The 21,812-nt window shown below is 33.7% G+C and overlaps 1 protein-coding gene across 1 annotated transcript in view; it reads right to left on the bottom strand.

The window, feature by feature from the left end:
- The window catches only part of LOC124362388 (mediator of RNA polymerase II transcription subunit 14-like), a 57,161-nt gene that overhangs the window by 18,363 nt on the left and 16,986 nt on the right, over positions 1 to 21,812 (bottom strand). Inside the window, exons 8-19 of the mRNA XM_046816829.1 lie at positions 20,476 to 20,579; positions 18,981 to 19,116; positions 18,033 to 18,174; positions 12,746 to 12,950; positions 12,304 to 12,463; positions 11,461 to 11,665; positions 7,073 to 7,230; positions 5,684 to 5,921; positions 5,310 to 5,453; positions 5,076 to 5,213; positions 3,474 to 3,841; positions 2,419 to 2,664 (exon numbers count right to left, since the gene is read on the bottom strand). Coding sequence (XP_046672785.1) covers positions 2,419 to 2,664; positions 3,474 to 3,841; positions 5,076 to 5,213; positions 5,310 to 5,453; positions 5,684 to 5,921; positions 7,073 to 7,230; positions 11,461 to 11,665; positions 12,304 to 12,463; positions 12,746 to 12,950; positions 18,033 to 18,174; positions 18,981 to 19,116; positions 20,476 to 20,579 — 2,244 coding nt within the window. The remainder of the gene's footprint in view (positions 1 to 2,418; positions 2,665 to 3,473; positions 3,842 to 5,075; positions 5,214 to 5,309; positions 5,454 to 5,683; positions 5,922 to 7,072; positions 7,231 to 11,460; positions 11,666 to 12,303; positions 12,464 to 12,745; positions 12,951 to 18,032; positions 18,175 to 18,980; positions 19,117 to 20,475; positions 20,580 to 21,812) is intronic.

Below are 21,812 nucleotides of genomic sequence, written 5' to 3'. Positions count from 1 at the left end.
GGTAAGAAATATAGCTTGTAGTAACTACAAGTTAAAACATTCACTGGTCACAGGTATGTCTTTTAATAATATCAATATTAAAGTCTCATATGAGAACAATGTGTTCACAAGCCTTCATATTTTTTATACATTCAAGGAGCTGTTCAAGATACTGAAGAGGCAATGCAAAATTTGAGTCAGGTGTTCGATAAAAAGTAATGATAGTCGAGTCTAGATTCGGTGATGTGAATAAAGTGAAATAATTGCTTCTACTTGGGTATATTTGAGCAATTGCTTCATTTAAAGTGAATAAAACAGCTAACAAATTCTTAGCCGAGCAATTGCTCGAGTTTTCCTGGAGTGAAGTAATTGCACATAAAATGAAGTGAATAAAACGGTGGTGCTTCATTATTTTGGAGCAATTGCTCGATAAAAATGAAGCAAGCCATAGGGCACGCTTCATTTCTCGACTTAGGCGGTACTGTCAACATGGCCGAGTTCATGTACGTGCGAGTTCGCAAATTTTATGGTGAACGAAGAGAAATTACCCGTTGTAAGGAGAGAAAGTGTGGACTTCTAGCCAATGAGTTTTTGCCTGAAAATGAAGAAACTAGAGGTAAAGCTCTATCACCAAGACAAAAGATGGGAGTTTTTTTGAGGTTTGTTGGTGATCCTGGATTTCAAAGTGGTATTGGCGAAGATATAGGCATACACCGAACAACTGTATGTAAGACAATTGATTCAGTTCCGAATATTATTGTGGAAAGATCGGGTAACTGGATTCACTTTCCTGCAAGGAATAATGAAATTAATGAATCAAAACTGTTGTGGCAAAGACGTTTTCGCCTTCCTACAGTAGTTGAGAGCTCTTGATTGCACACACATCGAGATTAAAGAACCCACAAATGTTGGAGATGAGTACATTAATAGGAAGGGGTTTGCCAGTATCAATGTACAAGCGACTTGTGATGCCCAAGAACGTTTCACAAGTGTTTCAGCTGAATGGCCGGGAAGCGTACATGATGCAAGAATTTGGAGAAGGAGTCCAATTAGAGATGTAATATCAAAATTTGATGGAGCTGCCTGTTTGCTTGGAGACTCGGGTTATGGAGTATCACCATGGCTAGTAACACCTTTTAAGCCAGCTGCAGGAGATGCACAAGTGAACTTCAACATTGCGCATGCGAAGGAGGGGTAATTATTGAAAGGTGCTTTGGACAACTGAAACAAAGATCGGTGTTCCATCGGTGTCGGATTGAAGCAATTGCTTCAAAATTGAGAAGCAAGCAATACGTATGTAAAGCAATTGCTCAAGAATTTTCCGGTATCTTCTCCATTCATTGAGCAATTGCTTCACGAGTCAAGCACTTGTTTATTCACACCAAATTGAGAATATTCTTAAACTCGTGGCTAGTGCTTCATAGGCATTGCTTCATTTTATTCACTTCACTAATTATTTATCCTAATGGCTGCAGCTTTACATATAAAATTAAACTGCCAACATCAATCTTTTCAAATTTTATGTTACACTTGATAAATATTAATACACCACCATGATCTCAAGGAGCCTGTCTACAATAAGAACTTGCAAGTACAAAGTCAGCAGGGATGTAAAAGGAAATTTAATCCTTGGCCAACCAGTGTTCATTAATACAGATGACCTCTGCAGGCTTTTCACTCAGGATGAGCTCAAGTTGGTTCAGCTTATTACAAATAGATTAGATATTCTATTGTAATAATGTGAGCTACAGTAAATTCTGCTGACAAACTTTTGGGGTCCGGATCACTCGTCTTAGATTTAACACTTTTTCCCCAAACTAACCTGTTCTAAATGAGAGAACTTGACAGTAGGCTTACAGCAAGATCCATATTCTTGTGAAGTGCCACTCTCCGTTGTCTGGCCTAGTTCCAATAAAGACAACACATGAACATTTTTATGAGAGTATCTGAAGGCACAGATGTAGGTCCCCTTAGGCCAGAAGTCAGGGTTATAAATGTTTTCCAAAGTGATAAGGGAACTCCAAACTTGAATGAGCTACAACCTAGGAACTTATTCTTCAGCCTAGTGAAATTGATTGGAATCTCTACTGATTTCTTCAGCCTTGTATAGTATTTTATAGACAAAGATCACGGCTACAGACATAAACACAGGCTTACACATTATTTACAAGTATTTTTTATATATCAACTCTCTTGAACAGTTAAATAGTTGAATAGTTATGATTTATTTTCAGCCAATCTTTTTGGCACCATAAACCATCAACAATATATCATCTGCCAGTATCTAAAGGGTTAAAACAGATCCTGATTGAGTTTTCATAAGTAGCCATATAAATTATTTAAAATGTTAATAATTAACTTTAGCTAAAACTGAAATAGAACATTATAAACGATTACAATCTCTGACTCCTTGACAGATAACTGATCCTCACATCTTACCTGAGAGATATTAGTGGTGTGAGGGCTGGCTGGGGTATGAGGGTTGCTGCCTGACGGGGGTGTGAGGGGTGGGTGGAAGCGAAGTCCTCCCTCTCTTGTGTTGGGGGACTGAGGCTGCCGGTGCCCACTCAAGAAGCCTCCTCCTTCCACCGGGTCCATAGGCACAGGCGATGGTGGATTGTCATCCTCTGATTGAGATCTCCTCCGGAAAACAGCACTCTCATCCACATATTTTGATAAGAATGTCTAGAAAATATAGAACATTGTCAATTTAGTATTATTCATACACCGGTTCAACACATAATAATATTACATATACATATATAATATGATATATGTATATATCATGTAAATAAAATCAGAGTTTAATCAAATCATGTCAATACATTATTTATTTATTTTACTTTAATTTGTTCAAATTGTTGCAAACGAAATTGATTTGCTTATTTGTTTATCTTAATGCAAGATTATCTGAACAATGTTGTCTCTTTAAAATAGCCTGTATCGAAAAAAAAGACTAACAAATACTTAAATGTACTAATAAGAAAATCAATAAAGTAATTTTTATTTTACTTGATGCTATATCTGATGAATGTTTTTCAAAGAGAATAAGTTTATGAAAAGAGTATTGAAAAAATATAAAGCGAATAAATGCTTGTTAGATTCTGTAACACTTGTTTCATTATTGTTTAAGCAACACTCATTATATAATTCTCTTTAGTACAGGCTAATCCAGTTTGATATTGTATTGATATTAGAATATTTAAATTTGAAAATATTCTAATATAGGTAATTCAATTTTTACAACAGCTTCAATAGACATTGTGGGTTGTGTAAAAAAATTTCATTTAATACATAAAAAAATCTGCAGGTTGAACATACTTTCAATAGTTTACTATCTCCTCTCTAATACTTAAAGCTTGATTAGTTTCCATTATTTACTTCCTGTATCTTTTTCTTTGTCCTTTCATTCTGATGAAGCAATTTTTATGGTTACAATTTTTGCTTGTTATATAATCTTCCACACCATATCCTAAAGACAAGACAAAACCCACCTTGAGACCTGGTGTGGGGGAGAACTCATTAACAACGTTGGTTCGGTCGAAGCGACTGTACGCAGCATCACGCAAACTGACAAGGCCACCACCACGTAGCCGCAGTTCTAGACAGTACATGCCCTGGTAAGTCAGTCGGATGAGTGTGGGTGACTGCGGCATGACGGTGAAGGTCTGGACAGGCACCTGTGGCCGTGAGTTGTGTACACCTAACTGCGGGATTGTGGGCAGCTTGCTCACAGATATCAGCGGCTCATACGTCTCATGCAGCAGGTGCACTATCTGGGCCAGGTTCCTGTGTCGGTTCAGATGTGCCTCCAACTGTTCCCGTAACAGTGAATGGGCATTTACACAGGTATTGCTGCCTCCTGCAAATGTTAAAAATACATTAATATTTGAAAATTATAGTAGAAATAATTATAGTTTTACTGAACACAAACAAAGCGAAACCAATACCTTAGGATGATACTGGATCCAAGAATACAATGAAGAAGACCATGTAGAAGACCACAAAAGAGATAAATAAATACTGTGAAGGAAAAGTATGTTCAAAGAAGTATTATAGAATAGCAGAAAGTATTTATTTACTACAAAGTTTAATAAATAAATCCAGGTTACACAATAATGGACCATGGACCAGGAGTGGTTATGTATGTAAATAGGAGCAGTTATGTATGTAAATAAAGAATAAGAAAAAGCGCTTATGTTTTGACAAAATTTTAATTGGCTTTATACTTGTAAAGTGATATCTACATACAGATTCTATAAAAGAAAATCCTTTCTAAGTTGATTAAACAGACTAAATTGCAGAAGTATTGTTTCTATTCAGTGTGTGTGTATTTCTATACAATATGTATCCTTAAGTATAAATATAATTAGACTAAAACCATAGAAAAATTCAAAATGAATATTCATTTTACAAACCATATACCGAACTAGGAAACTGGGAATAAGAAATGTTTCTCAGATAAATAAAAACACAGGAAATATAGAAAAAGCAGGCAGATAGCTAGGAGCTCACTGCCTCGTTAACAAATGGTAGGAGCTTTGATCACAACAGTGGTCCCATGTTGACAGTTATCATTAACAATTATTGTTGTAGTACGATTCTTGTTAATGTTATACATTCTCTCTTTCTTAAATTGTTTTAATAAATCTGTCTTTTTCAATATTAAACTATGCCTACCTTAATATTTAAGCCTATCCCAAAATTCAATACTTTAGAAAAAATTCATCCAGAAACAAGAACATTAAATTCTTATTTCCAATATAAACAGTTATCAACACATCACAAGTAGGCATTAACCATGATAAAGAACTATGTGGTAAAAAGAAGTAAAAATTGTAATGGATTGCAGTTTTATTCTAGTGTTTGTGTATATGACAGTCGGTTTTGAAAATTACTTGTATTTCTGTAGAGAAGTACAGCTATGAGTAGCAAAGGGTTGAATTATAAACTAAACAAATCTAAGAGTGACTAGTTACCAAAGACCAATGTGAAGGCCTGTGCCTGGCTATTCCATGTATTTCTATAGAGAAGTACAGCTGTGAGTAGCAAAGAGTTGAAGTATAAACTAAACAAATCTAAGAGTGACTAATTACCAAAGACCAGTGTGAAGGCCTGTGCCTGGCTATTCCACTGCACTGTAACTGTTGCTCCTCTCTCTGGACCGTAGCCCAATACCAGTTTGCTGTAGCTGTAGGACTTGATGGTGACCATGTTGGACAGGTTGTACTTCTCTGCAGCAAACAGTGACAGAGCATTAGTGAGACAAACAGTTAAATAGCTAGGCTCTTTTTAAATAATAATTGCAGGGTTTCACCGAAAGCAATTACCTATTCTAAAGTACTCTGCAAGTTCATCCACAAGTGTGTAGAGATGTGCGATCTGTGCCCAATCATTGAGAAGAGCGTCTACAGTTTTGCCAACATTGTCTGCAGATCCCATCTCGTACTGGAAATACACGGGTCGACGCATGCCTATAAACAGAAATATGCTTTGTTTAAAAAGTATTGATAATCCTTGACCTTATTATATTCGGAGTTGCTTATGTATGAACCGCCTTTGAACAAATGTCTTTGAAAGTTCTTCTTGGACCCAACAGATTAAAAAAATATGTAAAAGTGCTTTCACCTTTGTGTGAATTAGACCATTTTACATATAAATGTTATTAGATTTTTATATGATCAACTAATGTCCAGAAAGTTACCCTGCTCCTTGGGATGAGTGGTGGCCAGGGGGCTGCCGTACATGACAAACTCTGCCATCCAACACTTGACCTTGCCAAAGACACGGATAGAGACGGACAGCAGCCGCTTGAGCAATGAGAACCAACCGGAGGACTGGGCCAGACCAGGGGGTGGAGGTAGCTGTACCAGTCGCAGGACTAGAGCTGTGGCATTGGCCTCCACTTGTAGTCCTTGGTGTGCTATCTCCCTGCGTGTCAACTGTTTGGACAGTAACAGTAGTTCTTGAGAATAACTTAAAAAGACAAAATGTGTTACCTGTAGGTTTTAGAGTATCAGGACTCCATAAGTTCATATTAAAAACTTTAAATAACCAGTTACACCCCAATGAACAATAGCTCATAAGAAAACTAATAATCAAAAGTATACCTGTAGTATACCAGTTGTACTATTCGTTTGATGTGTTCTGATAAAGCTTCTGGGTGACTAAGTACATAATACCATAATTGATTGCAGGGAATACAAAATAAAATTGAGATGAAGTAACACATGTAAAGCTTAATTTTCCAACTAACATTTACAAGACATTAAAAACACATGTTGTAAAAATACAAATTAATACTGAACCAATGATAATATCAAAATAGGATACAAATTCAAATAAAGAATGATTCACAAAAAAAACTGGTTTTTTAACCGTTTTTAGTGGTTTTAAAAGATCTCATCAAAGTGAAGATGCAACTGCGTAATAAATTATATAAAACTGCGGAATCTAAACATTGAGTTGATTCTAGCTCTAAACTAAAAATCTAAATGACAAGCAATATATATGATGGTATATGCAATTATTTTCAGAATGAAATTAAAAATAATATTTATATTTGAAACAGATTAAAACATTGTTTAAATATTGTTTTTATATGATATGTACTTTGTTTATGACATTATTACTATCATGATAGGGACCATGCTAACAAAATGAAATTGTTGAGATAAAATTTGAAAAGTGAGATTAAATTTCATTTAGAAAATAACAATTTTATTACACATAATATGGAAATATACTAATGCTAAGAAAGAAAAACTGACTATGTGCCCATAAATGGTGAAAAACAGGTTTATACATAAGAGTTTCGTGATAATAATTTTAATACAGTGGCCCTTATACTTGACACCAATGGGACTAGGCTGTGATTGGAACGGTAAAAAGCTGGATAAGCTGAGTAGCAAAAAAACCCCTTTCCAAGAAAAAAAGTCTACATATTTGATGATAACTACTTATAAAATAACATAACAGGGTTACAACAAAATTTAATATAACTCAAGAATAAAATGTAAAATACAAAAAAAAGTGGAATAATAACACTAAAGGAGTAATAAAGGCTATCTCTAGTTGAAGACACATGACTGACCTCCTGAGCCAAAGTGACGAATGGTATCCTCTCATCACAAAGAGCGACAACATGAGCCAACTCGGGTATAAAGTATGCTGGGGTCATGCAGGGGCGGCTAGATTGTTGGTCATTTAGGCTCGCCAATTTACGTTTCAGGTTACACTTTTCTTTTTGCTCTGAAAAATAAATTAAATTACAGTCTACAATTACTAACCAAAATACAAAACAATATTTTTGACGTACATAACTTAATGTTTTATAATGTTACTATATGTTTTACAAAGGTGGCGGTTTTGGTAAAATTTGCAGTAATGCTGTACAGAACAAATTTTTCATTTCTGTAATCTAATTTAAAGCAGGCTTGGTTATTAACACATTAGATGCCTAGGCAATTAGACTATATTATCACCCCTTGACACTAATCTGTTATTCATTATATAGAGACTGAGCAAACAAATCTACCCTCTGTTAATATTTTAATATAGCATAAAGGAAAGAAAACTTAAAAAATAAAATAATTTTAATGAAGCAGATGGTATAAAATTATAAAATAGTCCTCCCGGCTCAGTCGGAAGAAGTAGGTAGATTTTGTGACAACTAAAATATTATTCTCGTGGTATTTACATGTACTCAGTATCTTGAAAACCATACGAGATAAATAAAAAAAGGCTTATAGCAAAAAGTTTAGGAAATATTGTAAGTATTACAGAACAGTTTTAGTTTTTTCTCTAGGATCATAAATAAAGGAGTTGTGATTTTTTCAAAGTTAAACAGCTACCATAATGGAAAGAAATGGTGTACCAATCTGGTCAAAGAATTTAGTGGAGGTATTTAAAAGATTCATTTCTGTACCAAAGCATTCATACCATAGAAATGTTTTTAAAACATTTACATATAATCAATATCTCAAAAACCTTTCAAGTTAGTCTTATAAGCATTCCAGAATACTTTTTTTCTAGGTCTATAAATAAGGGAGTTGTGCATTTTTTAAATGATCAAACGGCTACCATATTAACACGTTAACTGCCACCATAAAGAATTCTAGAGTTCCCTGTTTTGCCAAAATTGTATGTAGTCGTTTTCTATGTGGTATTGTTTTTGTGGTGAATATAATGGTAAATGAAAACGATTTATGCAAATTATATGATATGGGGTGTGGGGCTTAACTTTCGACCGATCGGGTCGGCGGATTTATTTTTCAACCGAAATTACCTGAAAAAATTTCTTGCCAACCCAATTGGGCCGACATAAAAATTTCAATACACTTTGGGATATTTAGTTTAAATGGCTGTGAAGACAGTGTGCAATCCTTTTTTATTACTCTATGGTGCGTGTGCAATGAACGGCTGACTGAACAAACATTCCCAACTGCTTCCCGCTCACAGTCGATACGTCGTGTAGTTGGCGCCAATTTATGTAACCTCACTTACACTCGCTGCTTTCATTGCGGTTATTCGTTACATAGTTGTATGGTTGTTTATGTTAGTCTAAGCTTTATTAACCCATTGGCCTAGACTCACGTATATACCACGTGCAGTGATGCACGGACCGAACCTGGACTCATGTGCGCAGCACGATCTGGTGACGTTGTGATGTATTATTTAAAGTATTTATAGTTTTTCACGTTATATGGTATGCCAATACGCTTTCTGCAGACCTTTTGAGTTGTTGGTGAGTTCAGGTGTGCCAACTATGGCAGAAAAATATTACTTTTTTTCAATAATTGTAATCTATTACCAGTGCTTATTTTGTGTTGATACTAGGATTATGTTGCGTCTAAAATTACGGCTAGCACTTCTGACAATATTATTGAAAGTTAATTATAGTAGTTTTATAAAATCCATTTAAATATTTATTTGCGATATTCGGTAAAATTTTGTTTTGTTTCAAGGCTAAAGGCTAGCCTGCAAAATAGAAACAACGTCTTTTGACGTTTGTTTGTGAAGTTTTATTTTTTTATTTATTATTTTTACAGTGTATATTTTTAGTGTAGTCCTGTGTTTTTATATGCAAATTGTGTGTGAATGCTACAAAATCTTCCACCCGTGTAAAACTGATGGAAAAACTGCACTTGATGAGTACTCAAATATATTTAAAAAAAATAAATTTTCAAAAAAAAAAAGTTAATATAATTGATTTATCATGACAAAGAGTTAACGAACAATAATATATATTCAGTTTTTAGATAATAAATAATTTTAATAGTGAAAAAAAAAAAATTAAACCTGAAGTTTTTTAAATAAAAAACCCAACATTTTTTTTATAATTAACATTATTAGTAAATTTAAAACAAAATAAAAATTAATTTTATAGTTTACAAAATAAAAATGTAGCCTAGTTTCTTAGAAACATTATGGTAAAATAACCATGATAATAACTTAATTAGTTAGGTTTCTATAAAAATTATATGAAACCTTTACGCTTTCAGTAAAATTAATTGCTTAGTTCAGGTCCATGGAGCACCAGAAAAACTACTAGGCCAATGGATTAAATGTCAGAGATGAGTGGAAACCTGGATGAAAGTGATATAGAGATGTTTTTGGACGAACCGATGAGTAGTGAATGCGATAGATATCGAGGTAATTATGGTGAATTGGAAAATTATAGTGGATTGAGTTTTCTGATTTGGAAGACATTGTCGATGCGCTGGTACCACAAGATTGCAGAAGAACTGCTTCTTGGAACAGCTGTTGTCAATGCGTGGCTAGCGTACAAGAATGATATAGAAGTTACTGCTCAACGTAGAAGAAGTCGTGTATTTCATCAAAACGTTCAGAGAAAAGTTAGTGTATTCACTCTTGGGTCTAGAAGACGAAATTCTATCTGCAGTGTGTACAACGGGCCATCACTACATTTCTGAGACAACAACTTTTGTTGGCGAGGAAAAAACTAAACTGAGATCAAGGAAAAACTGCAAGATCTACTACAACAAGGCTATGCGTGAGTTAGGTCGTCAAGCATAAAAATAATCTGAAGAAAGTGACAACTTTCTGTGAGCTGTGCCCAGAAAAGCCCTACCTCTGCAAAGACTGTTTTAAGAAAATCCACAAGTAGACCTTAATCTGTATTACAAGTATTAATCCTCTTTTATGTATCCAATTAAAAATAAACTTTGTTTTTATAAATATTGGATAATATTTTATATCCAATAATTCCAATATAAACGTTTCCAAAATATTTTTTCTAATTTCATTCACAACGATAATGAGGTAAATGAAATGAGAATAATTAATAAAACAATATAACAAAATCAATTAACAATAGTATAGAAGACAAATACATCAACAATTGGTAAAAAATAAATTTGCCGACCCGATCGGAAGATAAAATTTCATAATATTCCGTGGTGTTTTAGTAAACCTAAAAAAATAACGAAACAATTTCAAACAACGTTCTCTGTTCATTCTCGTATCTATTTAGAACATTTAGTCCACTGGTTTGCCAACAGAGCCAACGCAATGCTCGTAGCTGCAATAAAGTAAAACTAAGTTATCGTCATGGTGAGGCCGATCGGGTCGGCAGCGTATAGTAGCAACAAAATATTCGCCGACCCGATTGGGTCGGCATGGCAGTTAATGTGTTACAGCAAAATGGAGAACCAAGTTGGCCAATAACTGAACTGAGACATGTATACATACAGTAGTATCAATTTTTATAACAAGTTTAAAATTGTTTTGGCTTTTTTATGGACAGTTATCGTTTCCACAAGCTGCGTTATATAGTGTAGATACATACATAACAGGGGATGATTTTGGGCTCAGGGTGTTATGTTCACTGAAATCATGTAGAAATTTGTCTTAAGTGCTACCATGAGTGCGATTGCAATAGGCTACGTAAAAGCCTATGATAAAGAAGCCAAATGGATTGTGTTGTTCATATTTGTTCAACTTCAGCCAATCACATCCAACACAAGCAATATTAAAATGCATGATCTTATATTGTCATTGAGTTACTGCAGCTGTGTACTTGGCCATGACCGAGGCTGTTGCTGTATTAAATGAGTAGAATGAGTCACATTATGTTACGGAAGAGATCTCCTCCTTCCCTTCCATGCTCATTTTCATTTACGTTTGATTTCCAAGAATTTATCTGGTGTACCTTACTTCGCCACTGTCAATATTCCATGGGGAGGTTTCATCCCCTATTCTTCCAAAGCATTACTCATGTCCTCATTATGTCTTTAGTTTAAACATTTTTTACTGTACTTATTCTACACTAGGGGCTGAAATATTTCACAATTTGAACTGTGTTAGTAATTTTTCGATGCTATATGAACGAATAAATTTAAGATGATAGTAATAATACTGACCTAAGATTGAAACCAGTAGGTATACTTTCAATGGACATTGGTCAAACCATCTAACTACATGATTTACATTAGACTAAAATAAATATAAAGTACCTACCATCTACCGAAGTGAATGGTCCATGAGTAGTAACAAAAGTGTCAAATTCAATAAGTGTCAGCACTTTCAGATACATCTTTGGTATCTCCGTCTCAATAGAATCATCATGGGGATTGTCTTCAATTGATGAGTGCTTGACTACTGCAAGATAGAAATTGCATTCCATCTCGCAGGGGGAGTTTTCCTTTTCCTTTATCTCAACCACCTGAAACATTAGATTAGAAATTATTGCTGTTAAAAATGGTTTGAAATTGACGCTTTTCACTCTAATTTTAAATAGTATTCATTTAAGCCTCAGTTCATTTTTAAAAGCTAGACCAATGAGGGCCTACAATAATACAAAAGCAAAAATATTGGAAAGTACAAAAAAATTAATGCAATTAAAGAATTTATAAAGATTTGGGTGATCCCTTTCTTTTAAAGAAGTGCATAAACAAACTAGATTAAATTTAGAACAAGTAATTCAATAACTAAATTTGGACCAGCATACCACAAATTTGTTCAACAAGTAAATTGTGAGCAACTACATCAAAGGCCTTACTCCAATCTACAAACAAGGTAAAGGTGAAGGGCTTTAAGTTAGAAATGTAGTGTGTAACTACAAAAAAAATGTAATTATCACATGAAAACATAAGTTTGCGATTATTATTTACTATTTCCCACATTAAGACTATAATCTACAATTCCTGACATAAAAAATATACAATACACATTATTTGGGAAAGGCATATATTTTTAGCTATTAAAAAGTACTTACTTAAGTAAAGAGTGACCATAATTATGAACTTTTACTATGCCAAAAATGTAGGATTAAATGTGTATATAATTAAGAAGTAAACATACAAGAATAACATTGGGATGTTTATGGAGTTTGACAAACATCTTGTGCCTGGAGATTCTGCTGAGAGGATGGTCAGCCAGGAACAGTAGAGGCAGCTTCTCATGAGGAGTGGCGGGCAAATGCTGCAAGGTCATCTCACAGCGTCTTTGGGTCATCCAATACCTAGATTTAACATAACTAGATATTACAACAGTAAAGTATTCTCAGCATTCAAACAATGTTGAACGAAAACCATTAATGCATAGAAAACTTTAAGAAAAAAAGTATATGGCCACTTTAAATTTTTGGAATCACAGTGACAATAGCAATTTAAGTCTAAAAATAACAAATCTAAAGGAAACTGGTCATGTTGTAACTTGGGACTTTTGTGAGATATGCACAATATTATCTTAACCATGTGTAATTCCACAGTCGTTTAAGATGATCTATTTCTCTAGTAATTACCTCAATTCTGAGATGAGTGTGGGTAGCCTAGTGTGGTCTGTATTGAGGGCAGACTGCAGCTCTGTCATGATGGGAGGATCATACTGTGGTACGTGACACTGCAGCATGCCTGTGTGCGTGTCTACAGTCACCAAGAGACTCTCTGCCCGCAGGCATGGCTGCAGTATGGCCACACTAAGGATGGCTGGTGAACCTTGCAGCTGACCTTTGGCATACATGAATATTTTCAGGTACTTTGTTTACAGTGTGTTATTGATGATGGATGATTTGAAAGGATAGAAGGATTTAGGATATTTTATATCATGATATGTCACAAAAAATACAACACTAAGTTCCGAGGATTGAAACCTACCCTCTTCTTCAGGTGTCAAAAACCCTCACACATAAAAAACTTATAAACTAAAAAGTGCGGTAATGGACTACCACTCAAAAGTATACTTAAGTGATATCTAACTGGAATGAACCCAAGCGGTCACTGCATAGGAGACAAAAGCACAAACAACACATCATACTTGAACTAGCTAAGGTGGACCACAGGTGTATAACGATGTCGAACGTCTGAAGTACTACTTTCAGGTAATTGAGTAATTCAAGTTTAACAGATTGGTGAAATACTTACAATGCTTGACTCAAACTAATTATGTGAGGACTCTGTTTTATTAACCCTTTTAGCCCCGGCGTCCGTTATATCGGACAGAGGTGGTCTAGCTAAAATGCCCAACGTCCGATATACCGGACGTCTCGAGAATTTAATGTAGCTGGCTAATAATATGTCCAAATGCCATCAGTTTCGGTATAGTAGTCGGTGAAGAAACGGGCTACATGCAAAAAACAATAAACCTTCCAATTGGCATCGTATTTCGTCGTCATTGAGCGTAGTTTATTTGTCGATGTCAGTTGTCAGACGACTTCAGTTGCATTGTTGTTGTATACTGACTTATAACCTCAATTAGTTTGCGTGATTGAAAGCGGTTGTTTTTTCGTGTGATTTATTGTATTATTAGTAAAAAAACATGAGTAAACGTCGTAGAGAAAAGTTACCAGTGAGTGAAAACACTTTGATAAACACTGGTACTTTGGCATTATACCAACCACACCCATACATGAATCGTTATTTGACATTTTGCTTCTACTGATTACTAGATTAGTGTAGAACAATATTTCGTCAATATAAAACAGGAATTGTCTTAACGCAAACCCCTCCCCATCCTCAGACAGAGGTCAAAGTCGAGCGGTCTAGTAGATAAGTGATTGCAGAGTCCCGCCGCGCGCGGCCTGCCGTAATCGGGATTCTCGAGAAAGATAAGATAACAGCGACAAAAATACCGATCACAATACCTGGAAATGCTTGTTGATTAATGGAATGTTAGTTCTGTTACTCAACTACATCGTTTTATAACGTTCTAAGTTCATTGAAAAAGGTTTAAGCGTTGGGGGCATATAACGGAATCTGACCCCATTCCCAAAGTATCATAAAATGTATATATTGTAAATATTATTCCTTTTACTTTTTTGAAAAATTAAACAAGTTTTAGTCTTACAAACCATTACAATTAGTTTGTGTTATTTTATAATTGTTATTATTTCAAAAGTGCAAAAACAAGTAAACATATCTGTATACTTCTACTGACGTGTATGTGGAAATATATGAAGAAGTGCTTATGCAGCAATACAATTAATTGGATATATCTCCTGCATTTATCAAGGAAAGTTCTTAAAATTTTGTGTGTGTAGTAAGAAATATGTGTACAACAAAATTGCTTCATTTTTCAGGGGCTACAATTTTTTTTTTCTACCGTTTATGTATGTCCAAACTATAAAAAATAAAAAAAAAAATTATGTATAAATACGCTAAAAAAAAACAAATCATTCTGTAAAAGTACTTTTTAACTATTACATCTAAGAGTACACTTATTTGTGAACAATTTAAAACAAAAACCTAAAAATTATCTTTAAAAATAAGAAAACTAGATGAATTTTCCCTCAATTCTGCACTACGGTCCCTTATCGCCATGGGCTTTCTGGCAAGTCCATGGAAAAATGGCTGGGGTTAAAAGGGTTAAACAGCATCTTTTAATATTTTGACAATTGTTTTAGTAAAACTTCACCATAACTCATTAGTCATTCTGACTAGTAGCATTAGAATATGTGCTGAAGTGTCAGAAAAAGAGGGTTACCACAGTCATAATTATTTCAAAAATACATTGAACATGCTAATCACAATCTTGTACACCCAACTAACAGCCACAGAATAAACGTTGAAGTTTACAAAATCATGTCCTGCTGAATCCGATGATCACCTTGAAATGGAATCAATATGGTGCTTTAGTACTTGTAGTATAATGCACACTTTACCTTGCCCACTTAATGCATTAACAAAACTTACATATGTGTATTTAACGATATGAATATCGAGGATCAGCACATCCCCACCCTGTTGTTAAAGAAATTTGGATTTGAGAATGATTCAGTGGGAGTCTGCGACTACAGTTATAAAATAATACTATAGGAGTATACTACAATTTACATGACTTGAGGATTATTGCCTACATTTCTCCTCTGAAGTAGAATAGGCTATACTTCCTCCCCTCCATAGATAAAACAGACACATAACACTCCTGCCACCATACTTTATTCATCTCTATTTTATCCCTACTTTAAGAAAACCAAATAACAAATATTAACATTGCACTACAAGGTGTAATATTACTTCCTACCTATTCCTTAAGGGTCATTTTCAAATTGAGAGCAAATATGATGTAGTAACCAAAAAAAAAAAAAAAAAAAAAATTAAAACTATTTCAAAACACAACAGCAGTGGTCCTTAGTTATCATAGTAACAGTTACTGAAGTAGCAGAGCTTAATTTTTACAGTTTATATATATTTTTTATATTTGAAGTTGAAGACACCTGAAATTATGTCAACTCGCCGACAGTATTAAAACATTTATTTTAAGGTTTAAATAAAAAGTGAAACCACAAAATTTATATTATCTTATTAGTTACTGTCATCAGTAAGATGAATATATAAGAAATTTTCATAATTTGCAAGAATTGAAGGTATTTTATTAGAAAAATGTATGCTCAAATGAGAAAAATAAAATAATCAGAACGATTTAAAAAAAAAAAAAACACCAAAATAAAATATAAGTAATAATTAAAAATTACTTGACGTTGTTTATTAAATGTTTTGTTTAATTGAAATTACAAACACAACTCTTTGTTTCCATTATTTACGTTTCAATGTGCAAAAAAGTAATCGTCTGCGAGGGGACATCGGCCATCAGCGAGGAGACAGCGGCCATCGACGTGTTTCGGTGAGGGACTATTGCGATCAGCAAAAAGATGATAATCGTCTACAATCACTGACAATGTGTTGGGTTTTATTAAAAGTATACTAACAGCTGTTCCTTGAATCGTGTTTAACTCCTTTTTTGCATTATCATAAAAGTATAACAATATGTAACTTTCTGGACTCTGCATTTCCTTAATATTTTCGATCCGATAACTCTGGTCGTTATTTTACTCTTTAGTTTTAGGCGGCGTATTTTTCACTGACGATTTCAACTGCTTTTCAAGGACATATCCGGCAAAAAGTATTTTTTTTACATGCGGTGATACCTTTTCATGGCCAACCAGATTTCTCACCTTTTTTCTAGGTGAAGGCGATGTTAAATTAGTGTTTTTCAATCGCTCTCTCTGAAGCCGTTTTTTGTACTTGTCTAGTTTGGCTTTTAGTTTTTTGTTCTCTTCTTTTTGTTTTTAGTTCTCTATATGCCTTGGCTCTGTCTTTCCGAATCATTTTTCTTCCAACTTGTTTTTACCGAGAATCTCTCTCGGTAAATGCTAAGTCTTCAGTGTCACTGTTGGGTGGAGTGTTTCTTAATAACTCTTCATCTTTATTCTTCTTTCTAAGCGCAGCCTTTCGTTTTCTCCAAACTTTTCTGTTCTGTTTCTTCTCTTTTTCTGTTATTTCACTAACCAACTTTATTTTTTTCCTGTTTTAAGCGACGGTACCGTTCTCTATCTCTTTGCCGTTTTTTTCTAACTTTTCTTCAGACAAATTCGCTTTGTATCTGCGATTTCTTGCATTGGCTAGTTCCCTTTCTCGTCTATATTTTTTTGCGTCTTCTGCAGAGCTTTTCTTTTTCTTATTTCCCATTTTTAATGAAACTATAAAGAAAGAAAAATAGTAATCAAAATAGCACTTACAAAAACTATATAGCTGGGAAGCAGGAAACTGCTACTGCTGATTGCTGGGAAAGACATATGGGGCTGTAAGGGTTAACAGAGTTAGTGAGGTATTATAAAATAATCCTCTAGATACCATGAGTATTGCTGGGGAGGAGGAAACTGTCTCTGCTGGCTGCTATGATAGTCGCATGAGGCTGTAAGGGTTATTAACATAAGAAGAAAACTTATTAAAAACATCAATTGTTGCCGATGGAAAATGTCTCAACGCCGACGTCGGCAGGTACATTCTGTCGAGGATTTCCGCTAATTCAACAACGCACTTAGTTAGACCCGGTAAGATTTTGAGGTTATGTCCGATTCCGTAACGGCTCACAACACCGATAATATGAACGCAATTGTTCAAGAAATACGTTGTTACATTACCGTCGGCGAGTAGACATCTAATTAATATACGCAAATAAATAATTACCTGGATTGGGGTTTAAAAGAAGATTTTATGAATTTGTCGAACAAGAACAATATTAACCTGTAACGCGGAATATCCACAACTCATAACACACAAGACAGGGAACGCTGGAATTGAATTCGTGTTTTTGTGGCATTTGGAAAAAAGGTTGTTGTCTTAGAGATAGTTCTGGGGACATGAAAAAAACGCAAAATATCCTTTATTTAGAAATAATATTGATTTATTCACAGGTTATGGTCAAAGAGATTATAATTGGAAGATGACACTCCTTGTATTACAATTGAAGAATAGAGATTTATATTGTAAATTTGTAGAGACATTCTCATGGCAACTGTTGGGGACAGTCAGCGAGGGGACAAAATGAGAGTTATAACATTTATTGGACAATAACTAATTATCATTTTATTTTTAAATGGGTCTATCTAACTACTTAGCATACTTTTGTTAATCCTTAACCTATTATAATTTTTATTTGTTCATTTACTAAAATGTTATTAGCCTGGGAATATTTGCTCTCAATTTGAAAATGACCCTTAACTCCAAAGGAATCAAATACAACAATACTGAAAATCTAAACGTGTATTAGAATTCAAGAATTTGAACAAAATAATGTGACTAATAACTCACAGTCAACATCCTTGAGCATGGTCTGCAGCTCAGTTTTAAGGTCAGACAGCCTACTCTTGGTCCTAACATAGATGGTGTGTACCAGCAGCCTCTCCATGGACAACAGGTCGGACCTTATAGCTCGGTCTGCTATTTCGTTCTCCTGAAAATACAAAGTTGTCTTAAGAGAATATCTACAGCTATTTGTGTATTACACAGGTAAGTGAATGCAGAAAAGATTTTCTCAGACTTATTTAGATTAATATTTTATACTTTTATCTTTCAAATACATTCTTCCTGGCCAATTGCAATGTGTTTGTAAAAATGTGATCCTTAGTTTACTAAATATCATTAAATTGAAGATTAATTAAAAAAAATATCAAGCACACAATAAATATCTTTTATTTATAAAAAAATCCGCATAAGAGGATAGTAAAATTTGGTATTAAATTGAGCATGCTTTCAAATAGAATGTGAAATAGTTAAAATATAAGTCATTAGTCAAATAGACATATTTTAGGGTAGTAAAATAAACTATTAATATTCATAGCAATTTTACTAAGCCATTTAAAATTCATTTCTGATACCCTGGACAGGAAAATAAAACAATATACACCGCAATAAGACATTCATTTTTGTACACTCCATACTGAAGAGTTACTACAGTACATGTGACTCATCTTTTACTGGGTGAAGATGTGAAGATGAAGATCTAAAATACTTTTTTAAATTCCCAGTCCTTCAGGTTCAAAGTTTCCAAAGCCCTAATGTATTCTGACATCAAATATAAACAAAGGTACTGTATTAAATTCTTTGGATACCAAGGAGACAATTCACTGTTACCGCTTATTTAACCATTTCCATCTCTGTTTTTCATTTTCACTTGGATGTCGCTGCACAGGTAAACAATTAAACCTGATACTGAAATATGTTCAGTTAATACTTATGAATGACAATGCAACACAATACCTCAGTGCCAAGACCAACTTTGTTCCCGAGGGTAGGCACATGGACGACGGACAGAGGTCTAGCTGGATCGTGTGTGTCTACCAGCACTGTAAGCCGGTATCCCAACTCAGATCTGGGATCCTTTGAAGTTAATTCTCTGCAACATCACATTTAATTCTCCTCAAACTGTTGTACAACATAAAAAGTTATTTGTTAAGTATAAAACTAAATCCTAAAATAATTGTTTCTAAATTTCAACAGCCAAAGTAAATTTTACCACCTGGCATGTGTATTGTTTGTATTAGTTCAAATACCCCTCTGGTAAAATTACTTGGCCAAATTAAAAGCTCCTGTGTCGTCTTCAATATGTAAATATTGCATAAATAGATTTGTTAAATTATTAAGCATATACTTTGTCATTGTATAATATTCAAGAAAGTTGAGAACTATAATTTATTTCCTTAAGTAAGAAAGTAAGAGAAATACTAGAAAGTAAAATAAATTTAATTATAACACATGCACAAAAATTATTCACATTATTGGTTGTTTAGCAAATAAATATAAATTAAATAATAATTAAAACACAATTGATGATAAAAAAGTAGGTTTCAAATTATTTTAAGTTCCAAATATTAAACACAAGAATTACACAACAATTTATTCAGATGATGATATCTTCAGCTGGTTATTGCTGGCAGATCATAAAAAATCAACTCACGAGTCTTAGCTGATTGTGTCAATATTAAAAATAGTCTTGGAGGGACCAAAAGACAAAATATTGTGGCATGGAACCAAATCAATAAACAATGAGTAGCAGATGGGACTGACATTTTAAATTATTATCATGTAAAAATATCATTGCTTGTGGAATAATTATATCACTATACAGTCAATGATGATAGATTCAATATTCATGGTGATTCAATTTAGATAGCAATTAAAACTCAAATAATGCTTGATATTTAAAAAGTTCCCATTAAATGGTGATTCCAATTTTTATGTTACCAAGATATTGCCTATTGACTAGTTGGGAAGATAATATGTAGTGGATCTTACTAAGTAATGACTACTTTTACCATAGGTTGATATTTATGTTGAGGTGAAAAGAGAACAATAACTACTTGGTACTGGCTATCTATTCAAAGTTAGGCTTTTGTTTCTAATAACCAAGTGATAAATTGAATGATGTGAAATTAATTTGGGACTACTTAAAATGATAGTAAAATTAATAATAACATTAATTTACATCATGCTGAGAGATGTTAAAGCATATTGGGTATTACTTGAAGACAATAAATACTTAAATATTAAATAATTATAACAACACAACATAGGTATCAAATTAAACACAGGTTGATTGGTAAGCAAGTTTAAACACAACTGTCATTAATATAACAGAGAAATTGACTGACGTAACTTACTTTCTAAATGAAGTATTCCTGAATTGTTGCCATCAGCTATATCTATTACAAAATACCTATATCGAATATCACCTTAAGTTTGATACACTACTTACCGCCAATATGATATAGACAAGCATTTTCCAGGGGAGTACTCATCAACATGAATGTGTCCATCCAGTCTGTCCCGACACAGACGCTGAGTCTGAGAGTACAACACCTGAAAAAGTTTATACAAAAGAATTAGTAACTCTTTTAGTGCTAGAGCATTAGTTTTGAGTAATTCTACAACAGCCTAAAAATAAGTAAATGACTTTTAACTGATCCTTCACATTTTGTATAATATTCTGTAGCTATACAAAGGTAGTTGACTTCTAAAAGCATATTATTATCCTCTACTTTTTCCTGCCTGTTCAAAATGTGCCAAAACATTGATATGTTTAGCCATCTTTGAACAACAGATGTTGAACTTGTACTTAATATACAACTAAGATAGTTCCTGCTAAAATGTTGCATTAAATTGATATCCTCAGGATATCTTGCTTAGTATGTATTATGCCTTTGTAAATGGTCAGCTAAAATATGGAATCGCCCTTTGGGGAAACTCTGGCTATTGTGACAAGTTGTTTGTTAAAAAAATCATTAAGCTTATTTGAAATTTGCCAAATTTAGCTCACTGTAAACCATATTTTATCAAATTAGGCATTCTTTCCCTCCCATCTCTGCATGTTTTTTTCTGCACTAATGTACAGTCAAAAAAACCTCCATGCTTTTCAACATATAGCTGATATTCGTGGCTATGAAACAAGGAATAGGCTAAATACTGTTACAAAAAGATGTGTTTACTCTAGCACTCAAAACAGCTTTGTATATCAGGGCATTAAGTTATTAAATGAATTACCTAGTGAAGTCAAAGGCATGTCCCTAAACAAGTTTAAAACCACTATTAAGTTATGGTTAACTGAAAAATGCTTGTATAGTGTAAGTGAGTACTTTGATTTATAGGCTAACTTTTAACCTGGTTTTGGTCCTTTGTCCTCACTGGATTTTAGAAATTTTAAGTAAATTTTATACCTGGACCACTAAATTGTAATTTTGTCCTATTAAACAAAATAGGCACTGTTTTGAAAATGTCTTGCAAAATGAAAATAAACTCGACTCTTGAATAAAGTAAAGAAAACATGTATTTAAAGGGTTGGTGAATTTTTAAAATGTATTTGTACTAAATAATTATAAGCCAGTGTAGATTGTTGTTCAACGTCATCCTTTAACTAATGACATTGTTATATACTTTTGTGCCGACAATATATATATATATATATATATACTAGCTGTTTCCCGCGGCTTCGCACGCTTTTCGTAAGTTTTGCCCGCGTATGAGCATTTCTGGTTGAAGTAAATTATATTTCCAACCCCAATGTAGATTTTACCTTGATGTCACGATCAAGAAAAT

Source organism: Homalodisca vitripennis, chromosome 5, assembly GCF_021130785.1.
Source record: "Homalodisca vitripennis isolate AUS2020 chromosome 5, UT_GWSS_2.1, whole genome shotgun sequence".
NCBI lineage: Eukaryota > Metazoa > Arthropoda > Insecta > Hemiptera > Cicadellidae > Homalodisca > Homalodisca vitripennis.
Note: the sequence above shows the minus strand (reverse complement) of the source record. Positions and strands in the feature narration are given on the sequence as shown.